Raw genomic sequence first — 11,288 nt, 5'->3', positions numbered from 1 at the left:
CCACCACCCACGTAATACCGTAGCACATAGAGATTGTATTAGGCGCTCAATGAATACTGGTACCGTACCAACCAATTGACCTTCAGTTTGCTAAACCCGCGGAAAAAAAGACATTGACGGTACGCTAAACCGTGAAAACTTCAAATATTATTTTATATTCTATATTTAGAAATCAAACTCATTATTATGAGTTACTTAGAAACTAATTATTTCTTAAAATAACTATTATCCTACATACATTAATTTTCTTATCAGAGAGACCGCCTAAGTTTTTTTTTGTTTTTTTTTTTTTTTTTGATTTCTTACCGTTGTAATTTTTTAGTGCGAAATTTGCTTATATAGGGCCTAGGCATAATATTCTTGATTATCGCCGTGTATTTTTGCATGTTTATTACATTGCATTTATTATTACATTGAACTGAATTAAAATCATTTTTTAATCTCATGATTATTTCTGTAACTGTTTGTCACTCATGTCAGCTGGCCAATGTTGGTGTCACGGAACTATTTAAAAAGGAAAATACTTAATAGTCGCATTCTTAAATAACGATGCGTCCAAAAAAAGGAAGTCAAAACTTAAAGAAAAATTAAGAAACAGTCAAAAACCTTATTACCCCTTCCTCCTTTCACCAAAAATCCAACTAGATACACTTATTCCCTCTTCCTATCCTCCCACCAATCCCCTTTCGATGACTACGTGAAAAACGTTCCAACTGAAGAAGAACTTCATTGAAGTGGCGTCATTGGCCTATGCTTGATACGATTATACATCATATTTCTTATATGAGCACTGTACTATTAATATTATTTTCTATCTATTTGTTTGTAATAGCCCTATAATTATTAGTTAGGCCTACTAAATAAAATCAAATTAACAAAAATAAAGAAAATACTTTTCTAACAAATTGCCAAATATTGATATATCGCCCTCTATGACATCAGTTAATAAATAAACACTCTCTGACCGAAAAAGCAGGCTAGCTGAGTTGGTGGTGTGGTTAAAACGTGAAAAGTACTACTGAAATATTATAAAGTATGACATCGGAAAAGGAACAATTGAATTGCTACAATAAAGGATGTGGAAAACAGTTCACAAAAGAACAAGATGGTCCAGGTAAGAGAAAGTTCTCCGACTTAGCTTTTTGCTAGGCCTTGATGAGTGGCAGATCAGGCTTGGCTAGGCCAATAATGCCTACCCGAGACATGTGCTCAGTGTTGGGGCAGTCGATGACTAATTAGGCCTAGGTCTAGCTTCTAGAACATTCAGCTTCGGTCAGGCTAGCATTTATATGTATTTGTTTGCTCTGTGCTAAATACTAATTATTATAGATGTGTCTCTCAATTTAAAAGATTTGAAAATAAACTTAAATACTAGAATTGCTTATTTTGTACAATTTAATACCCCTTATATAATACCCTACCTATATAGTACTGTAGGCCTAGGCCTAGTAGTACTAGCCTAGCTAGGCCCTAGGCCTAGGTAGGTAGGCCTAGTAGCCTTAGTTTAGGCTAGACCTAGGTTTATAAAAAAATATTTTTTCACCAAATATATAATAAATACGTAAAATAGACTTTAAATTTCAATACCTATTTTCTTTGCATAGCTGTTTAAAATGATTCAGTTTGTTATGGAGGTAGCAGGTCAAAACGGCAATAAACCAAAACGGCAATGACCAAAATGGCAATGACCAAAACGGCTATGAAAAGTACCAAAACAGCAATGAAAAGTACCAAAACGGCATACTGTAGACCAAAATGCCAAAGGAACGAAATCAATGCCAAGACTAGCAAGCGCCACTCGGCACGCGGACCGCAGTTATAATCTTCTGAATCATTTTGTTTTTACTGTTTTTATATTGTTCTCCCCCATTTATTTAATATTGAATTTGTATGACTATTTTAATTTTTATTATTATTATTATTACTGTATTATTATTATTAATGATATTATTGCTGCTGCTGGTATTTAGCCAAATTTAATCGAGTACAATTTAATGTTTATAATTAGTTTATTTTTCGCATATTTACTTTTATGACGTAAAAAAATTGTTTACCATTGTTTTGTTCTTGCCGTTTTGACTTATTGACGTTTTGGTTAGTTGCCGTTCTGGTAAAAAAGTGTTGCCGTTTTGGTTTTTTGCCGTTTTAGTCATTGCCGTTTTGACTTACTGCCATTTTGGTTTATTGATTGCTAGTGTAAATCTGTAATTTTATGAATTTTAGGGTGTACAGTCAGCCAATACATTTTATCTTAAAATTGTTATGATGCGTGACATAATAAACATACTGTAGGCGTGAGATGTTAAAAAGTGGAGGCTCATGCGTGAGACTCGCGCATTATGTGTGAGAGTTGGCAGGTGTAATATGGTGATGATGTGATGTCATCATGGCCATATTTAGGTGTCACATGTTGTTGTCGAATAAAGTTTGATAGCCTTGAACAGGGTTTTTCATTGGTTCTAATCTCCTGACATCATCATAGAACTCCACTCATCATAAGCCTCATAAAGTATTTTTGTTTGTATTTAAAGATCATTAGATCTTGTAATTAAAGTATGCTGTTGGACATACACCATTTTCACCAAATTTTTGAGAACCTGGCAACTACCACTGGGGGACTTCCAGAGGCCTAGCTTTTCGCTCTACATAATTACCATCATGGATTAATTAAACGATAAGACTAAATTGCACAAATATTTTAAAACGGAAAAAGAACAGAATGTTGAGATTAAAAACAAGTCTAAAAAGCTATTTCAGTGTTTAGTATTAGTAATTAGCAAAAGATCACATCTGTTGTCTGTTACTGCTATAGCAAGGGTCTAGCGGTGCTATCCGCTGCGCGGTGCCCTACTTGTAACTAGCCAGCTGCTCAAGCTAGGCCGTCGGAAGCCCCCAGTGAAAATTTGCGAGACGTTGGAGGCGTTGTTTCAAAGTAGACTAGGCCGCTGGCAGTACCCAATGAAAAGTTGCGAGACGTTGGTGGACCCTATAGTAGTAGACCCTATAAAATGGTGTATAAAAGACATTTAAAAAAAACTTGAGTACTTGTTTTCTATGTTTTATGATAGACACTGTTGAATGTTTGAATAAAATACAAATACATTACATGTACAAAGAATATATATACTATCTTTTAAAAATTTTTTGACTTTTATAGATGTATGTGAATTCCACCCTGGTGGACCGATCTTCCATGATGCTTATAAAGGCTGGTCTTGTTGTAAGAAAAGAACAACTGACTTCACAGAATTTTTAAACATAAAGGTAATTTTTAAAAATTTTGTTTTGATCATATGAATTAATATATTAACAATATATTGCAGAAAATTTACTATTGAATAACAGCACAGTATGAGTCTCGCTTCAGGTTTGTTTTTTCCCCAGTTATCTGTAGAAAGCACATTATATGTAATAAAAAACACAATTTAAATATTTAAATAATTATATCACTCATCCTCACCTTGCTTGTGGTTATGGTAGTTACTATTGGCAGGGGCAGCTACACTTTTACCTGTCATAACCAAATTCCTAATTCTGATTGGATGCTGTTGGATTGGATTAGATAGAGCAGGAGTGGACATACATTTGTCGAAGGACAAAAGTGAATTTTTGATTTCACACTGAAAGCTGCATCCAAACTTGGATTTTCTAGTGTGCTTCCAAAAAACCTTCATTGACTACTTTTATATCACTTTATGCTCATTTCTAATATTACTTTTTACAGATGATTGGCGTCAGCTTGTAAAGAAGAAGGGGTATTCTAGCCAAAATTGTTTAGCGGGCCACACACAGGGTTTTTAATTTATTTTTGTGGGCTACAGAGACATCATTGTAGGGCTGCATGTGGCCCACAGGCCGCACTTTGCCCACCAGTAGATCAGACAATAACGTCCAATCTGAGTTATGAATTTGTTTAAGATTGGTGTACTGTAACTATGAGGGGAGGCGACAGATTGGCTGAAGCCTTCAGAATCCATCAGTTTCAGTGGTGGATCCAGGAATTCGAAATAGAGGGGGACCAGGGAGAGAGTTTGACAGATGGAGGGTCTATACCACCTCAGCCCCACCATGGTTCATGGTGATTTTGGCACTATACAAATATTGGATTGGATGGGATGGTTGGGGCTGAGGTAAGAAAATTTACAATTATGTCACCTCTAGATAGCCGGAAATGGCATTCTCTTAAAATTTGAATCTAATTTTTATTTGTTCTACAATTTTTAACAATTATGAAAATGAAAAATTTTAGTGGGGGGGGGGGGGCGCCTGAGCTAGTTGGGCATTCCCTTGAATCTGCCACTGAGTTTAACTACTGGTCGATCAACAAATAAGGCTAGCCATCCCAAAACCGGCATCAGTGATTAACAATTGTCTTTTTAATACATTTTTATTCTCCTCATAATAGGCTTTAAAATGATGTGAATTGATTTACTATGAGTCCAAGTATTACGGCTTCTCTGCGCTAAAGTATAAAATGCTGCCACATTCTTATGCTAATTACTTAGTTTAACATATAGCAACAGTACACTGGTTTTGGGATGGCATCTTCTCTACTGTGTTTGCCAAATTTGTTTTTGCAGGGTTGCACAAAAGGTTATCACAATCCCGAAAAACCTCAACCTCAGGTGCAGTCAGTTGAAAGCAACTATGATGATGATGATGTCAGTATAAAGGTAATGTCAGATATATTCTTTGCAATTATCACTTATTAAACAAGATAATCTAAGATTACAAACCCATCCCCCTGTTGCCAAACTAGGTTTGCTATCATAGACTTTGCGTGGCAAGCCTCAATCAGGTGAATTTTCACGGTGGCCGGGCTACTTCCATTCCGCGGGCCAGAATTTGACACCCCCTACACTTCCCTGCAGTCAATCCGCTCGAGTCGACTTGGCCTAGCCAAACAAAGCCGAACGATCTGCTCAAGTTGGCTATGACTGTTGCGTCCAAAAAGTATATAAATAACATTCCAAAATTTGCATCTTCCGATCACCACCAAAATGGGGGACTGAGATACATGTAACATTGTAAATGTGTGGAAATTTGTAGTAAATCGGTCCAGTAATTTTTGAGTCATGAATCCAGAAAAAAAAACACTTTATGTTACTTTAAAACTGATCTTCGTTTTTTTTCGTGTTCCAGAAAGAGCCTAAACCACCTCGTGAGCCCAATCCTGTTAAAGCGGTAGAGAGACCAAGGTAAACCAATAGAGCCTCTATGTATTTATTTTTTTCATTTATAAAATTTATATCACTGGTGATATAATAATGTAAATCTGCTGTATATTGGTTTGAATTAGAAAGATAATAAATTGAACTTACAGAAAAACCCAACTAACTTAACTAACTAACCAGCTTAACTGACTTAACTAACCAAAATAATTTTTTAATTAATTAATTTAAATAAGTTTTTACCAGCAGCGCCCAAAAAGTAAACCTGCTATTTAGAGTATTAAAGCAGTTCAGATACCAATGTAAATATTATGGTAGAAGAGACTAACAAAAATGCATATTAGAACAAGCAACTAGGACACAAATAAAAACCTTTAAGAATATTGCACCAGTGAAAAAAACCATTTAACATGTTCACTGCCAGGGACGCAAGTTCATGTCCACACCTGTCTAAACATACCACTATTGCATTGTATGTTAACTCACTGGCAGTGGTCGCCCAGAATGTGAATTCACGATATTCAGGGAAGAACCCGAAAGCAACGATCTCAAAATATATACCGTATATTTGTTTGTGTTTCATTACACGTCATGGGAAAGATTTTAATTATGGTGGCATCCTTTATGCCTTGGTGTGTGAGACGAAACTAGGAAAAAAAGTTTGACAGTCAATGTGTTAAAATAAAGATTATTTTATACCACTAAAATGACCAAAGTAATTCTGTTTATTATGTTTGACCAGTAAACAGTTCTAAGTTTATCAGAAAATCAATAGAAACCAACATTAAGTTTGTAAAGAAAGTTATCAGAAAAGAATCCAAATATTGATTTTGTAGGAGTGATGAACAAATGGTTCCAATTCCCATCACAGTTGGTGCTACTTTAAAAGATGCAATTGCAAAGCTACGCAAAATGGAAGTCAGTGCTACAGAGAATGGTAATAGTTTTCTTGTATTCAACTTCAAATTCACAGTAAAAAAACATTAAAAATATAAATTACTGAGGTATTGTGGTGTATCTAGGGGGTGCAGGAGACCCAGTGCCCTACAAAATGCTTACACCCCTGCCCAGACTGACCCATTCAAAATACTCAAGTAGTTTAAACTCTGATGATCTGACCAGAGTCAGTTTAGCTTTACACCCAAGCTATCTTGTTACCCCATGTTTCTTCTTCAAGTCTTAGCTGTTTGCTCAATTAAATCTGGATGTCCCTTTTTGAAACATCTCAATTTATTATCATTTAATGAGATTTGGTATTTTTTATTTTTCTTATTAAGCTAATTCAGATGAAATTCAGCTTGGAACATGCTGTAAACGAACAAGTTGTGGTAAGGTAAGTCAACATGTTTGTAAAATTTGAATAAATATTACTTAGTTGTATAGTAGACCTCAAGGAGGCAAAGATGGGAACTCTCAGAATGGGCAAAAAACTAGGGGAGCTAAGGATGCTCGCGAGTGACAAGAGAAAATGGCCTCAAATAAAGAAGGAATGATTGCAGCTGTAGGAAGTTTCTACTACTACAGAAGCAGTATCCAGTAAAATAATAATAATAATAATAGATAAAAAAAGGTGGTTTAGCGCAGCGATTTCCATTCAGGTTCTGAACCTCATCGACGTTTCGAAACAAACGCTGACCATTTTTGGTCGGCCACGCTTAGTTACCACAGCTTGCACTATAGAGGGGTTGTGAAGTGGCTCATGCTATGTTTCAGCAGTAGGCCTAGGTGTGAGTATTTCTTGGCCTATGAATAAATTAAATACTTTGTGGCCACCTTTCGTCAATATTGACGGTAACATCAGCAAGATATCAAATTGGAGCATGTGGCTTCTGGGGCTGAGTAGGCCTAGGACAAATATTGCCTCTGTTCATGAGGCTTATGGAGTGGAGTTGTTTTAGTCATGCCTAAAAATCCTTTACAGGCTATATATTGCCTAATAATTAGGCTAGAATAAAATGTATACCAGATTAAATATGAGTAAATTAACTAATACAAGTTTCTTTTTATGCTGTGTAATGCAGGCGTACGAGGGCCAAGAATCTAAAAATGAACAATGCTTTTACCATGCTGGCACAGCTGTGTTCCATGAAGGGTAAGTGTACTTAGGCCATGTTAACAATATTGTCTCCCCTTCCCCCTCCCCCACTTAAGAAAAAGGCACCAACCAATTTTTATTTGAGACGGTGACAACCAGACCATTTTTTAAGGTTCCTTCCTGTGTGACAAATCAAGTTTACATGTACAAACATACTTTTTTGAAATTTTATCTAGTCATATGTCATCATAATGATGTGTCTAATAAATTGGCGGGAAAATATTAGGGGACAAGTAAACTGTGACAGCACTTTTTATTGACTATGCGAAGTGCGAGTTTTCTCGTCCTTTTTTTGCATGGGTTGGAATATCTTCAAAGAGCGCACCCACTTCTGCCACTCGAGTGTACTGTAGGCAACATAACACAACAAACATACATACGTCATTTGTACGTTATCGTCTAGGTGTATCTTCCCCTAACTACCAGCCGTTAGGTCTATGGTTCTACAATGTATAACAAAGAAGTGATAAACGCTGGAATGTTACCAATTTTGAAGAGTATAGTCGACTTTTCGCTGGCAGCCAATTTGTTAAACATGATGATGATAGACAGGAGTTGAATAACTCTGACAATAAATTTATACTGCTGTCAACTATAATATTCAAGATTCTTTTGCTTGTTTTTAAAATACTTCTTTTTAAACAACGATCATATTTGCTACATTTTCTTATGCCATACTCTTCAACTCGTACACTTTATTCTTCTGATAAATTTCTTCTTCAAGCCCCTTCAAAAAGGAAAAAGCCAAAAACATATGGACATTATTTTTCTGTTCGGGCACCTTATCTTTGGAATTTTTACCTCTTTCTGTTCGAAAATCTTCACATTTAAAACTAATTTGAAAACTTTTTTGTTTACAAAATCGCTTTAATTGTTCACTGCGCCTTTGATAATGTTTTTGGAATTGGCGCGTTATAAATTTCTGCATATTATTATTATTATTATTATATTAACTATGCTTTACACATTTGAATCAAGGTGGAATTAAATTCAGTCAAGTTTAATCTAAATTCTGTAACACTGAATACTCCATACACTGTACCACTCAGAAGGTATCACCAACAACTCTACCAGTGTCAACCCCTATGCAGGGGTTGTTGGGTAGTATAAAACCAGAAACCAGAAACTGAGAGTGTAAACATTAGTGCAAGGTATAGAAAAAAAATATATAGTTATTACTAACTTTTAGTAATATTCTTTTGAGAAAAATGTATTCCTCTGTCAGAATTTCAATCTAAGATCATCTGGTTTTCAGCTGAGTTAAAAAAAATGTTAATTTAAACAAAATACAGTTTGGTTTAATAATCTAGATTGTAAAGATATCAGCTACCCTGTAATCCAGGTTGTGCAAACCTAAAGCATGTCAATAGAGGGCTGTTTGTGTCCTGTTGACTAAATTGGTTAAGAGCTAAAATTCTCCACACTATCAAATTTTATGTGACAAATTTGTGTGATATACCCTTATATGGGCATGATGATGTCATATTACTTCCAAATATGGGCATATCAGTTATTTGTCACATAAAATGTAAAATAAATGTACAGTATCATAATTATGCTGTGGTGTTTTTTTTTCCCTGTAGAATGAAGTACTGGTCATGTTGTCAAAAGAAAACTAGTAATTTTGATGATTTTCTAAAGCAGCCAGGCTGTACCAAGGGCGTCCATCTTTGGATTAAAGCTGAAGAAAACAATTCAACTGCAGTATGTAGGTGAGTAGTCAGGCAATGAGAACCGTCACCACCATTTGAATTATTCGGTATTTTGACGCATAGGTAGGAGGTGTGCACTCTATGGAATGCTCCTCCAATTACTCCACCAAAGGAGGTTATGTACTCATCGCCGTCTGTCTCTCTATTGTTATCAAGATTATGCAAAAACTAATGAATGGATCATCATAAATATAGTGGAATAGTACACAATAACACAATAAGAGATAGTCAAAGACAAAGTCATCCATCTTACACGGCTTGTGTATTGTTTGGAATTTAGGCACATTGCCGAAAATAATGGAATCGGCTATCATACACGACCTTTCGGTATTCAGGCAAATGGCTGAAAACTATGGAATTGCCCATCATACACAACCTGCGTATTGTTAGGTATTAGTGCACAGGGCTGAAAATAATAGAATCGCCCATCATACTAGGCCTGCAGATTGTTCGTTATTCAGGCACAGGGATGGAGTGCTCGTTTAGTTGGTATTAATGTAATAAGAAAAATAATAACTAGCAATCTGTTTTCTTTTTTTTTTTTAATCTACAGGCATGATTGGCATCAAACCGCTAGTTATGCTGTACTAACAGTTTATTGCAAAGTGGCTGATCCAGATACTTCTACCATCGCAGCTAATCAGGTGCAGCTAGTGCTCTCCATCAAGTACGATGGTGGACGTGGTGTCTTCAAGAAGGAAATTACTTTAGAAGGGGTAATTAATGTTCTTTTAATTAGTTAATTAATAGGAGTAATAGAATTTTTGCACTACCAGACGTATTGTCGTACTGAATGCTGTGGCATACACCATCAGAATTTATAGTACTACAAAACATACATTATGGAAAGGGGTTTAGCAAATGTAGAGTACGCTTTTATGAATATGAAAAAATCTCATAATGACATTATGGACGGGCATTCCATCATTCCTCCAACCAGATTTACTCCTACGAGTACAGAGGTGATAAATGTCTGCTTGCACCAAATCATTGGTGTACAGAAATTGGAAGTTGTAAATTGAAAACCATGTTGTGTTGCTTAGTCTAGATGCCAGTCCATAATTTCTGAATTTCTTCATAAAAACTACCCCAGTGGGCCTTTTTCTCCTTGTAAAACTCTTTTTAGCAGATTTCTTTGCTCACTGGTGGTAGTGTATTTAATGGAGATTTGATGTAAAGCCTATTTCTTGTTGTGTTAACATTAGTAGCCTCTCTTTTTTATGTTTATTGTTTAAATTTATCTTTGTTTTCTTTGAATTTACAGGCCATTGATCCAGCCAGGAGCTCGGTTAAAATGCTGGGTACAAAAGTTGAAATAAAGCTAAGGAAAATGGAGGCATTTAGTTGGAAGAAGTTTGAAATCCATGAAAAAGTTGAACAGCTAGAATAAAAAAAAAACAACTAAATGTGCAAATAAATACATGTAAATGACATTAGAATGAAAAAGTAAAGGCTGGAAATATAAATATAATGGACCAAAAAGGGCTAGAATTCTCAGGTAAATTTCAGCCATTTTTATTATTCAGTTAAGACAATGTTTTTTACCATTCACAAGTCAGAACAGATAATCCTGCAGGAATGCAATCATCCACATATTAGTAGTGTGTACATTTGACCTAAAGGCCTAGATATACCAACCTGCATATCTATTTTCTAAATGGGAAAAATGGGGTTGGGGAGGGCCTTAACCTTTTTCTAATAAGCTGTACTATAAGTTTTTTAGACATGCTATGTTTCAAACACTTGCCACCTGTCAACAATATTTATTTCAAATATTTTTTTCTGCCTTTTAGTGTGCCATTGTCATGAAATCTCCCAATAAAATATTTTTTTTTACTCTGAATAAATATATTAAGCTTTTATCAGTCCAAGAACTGTTTACTTTGCTACATCGCATTCACAAGTGAGGGCCTAACAGCAAGCAACCTTATTCCTTTTTATTTCACACATCAATAAAATATTTTAAAATTTATTATTGTTTTCGGTAGAATTGAAAATAGATGTTATTGTTATATTTTCTGCACTTGTAAGCTAAACACAGTGTAAAGAATCTTGGCTAACATTAAAACAATACACTTGGCTTGTGAGATAATTTTCTAGAGCACACTGAACTTCCAGAGCCTAACATTGAGACAATATAACTATTATATGGTTACAAGAAATATAAAATAATTAAACAAGATGCAGACCCATGTGAGGTCAAGGAGGTATAGTACATTAAGAAAATGTAAGTTCTTTCTGGAATCATGTTTTTAGCTTTTAAAAAAATTGTTTGGAATGATCGTGAATACAATGTTCTTCAGAATAAGA

At 35.1% G+C, this 11,288-nt stretch overlaps 1 protein-coding gene across 1 annotated transcript; it reads left to right on the top strand.

Annotated features, from left to right (window-relative positions):
- Window positions 1-960: 960 nt before the first annotated feature.
- LOC117112869 (cysteine and histidine-rich domain-containing protein 1-like) lies at window positions 961-11,288 on the top strand. Its single transcript, XM_033256059.1, has 10 exons — window positions 961-1,114; window positions 3,158-3,264; window positions 4,581-4,673; window positions 5,143-5,198; window positions 6,008-6,108; window positions 6,449-6,504; window positions 7,193-7,263; window positions 8,850-8,978; window positions 9,532-9,694; window positions 10,243-11,288. The coding sequence occupies exons 1-10, from the start codon at window positions 1,036-1,038 to the stop codon at window positions 10,366-10,368; spliced, it is 981 nt and encodes a 326-aa protein (XP_033111950.1). The 5' UTR covers window positions 961-1,035; the 3' UTR covers window positions 10,369-11,288.

Source organism: Anneissia japonica, unplaced genomic scaffold (assembly GCF_011630105.1).
Source record: "Anneissia japonica isolate Jap-2015-1 unplaced genomic scaffold, ASM1163010v1 scaffold287713_len945575_cov184, whole genome shotgun sequence".
Classification (NCBI taxonomy): domain Eukaryota; kingdom Metazoa; phylum Echinodermata; class Crinoidea; order Comatulida; family Comatulidae; genus Anneissia; species Anneissia japonica.
Note: the sequence above shows the minus strand (reverse complement) of the source record. Positions and strands in the feature narration are given on the sequence as shown.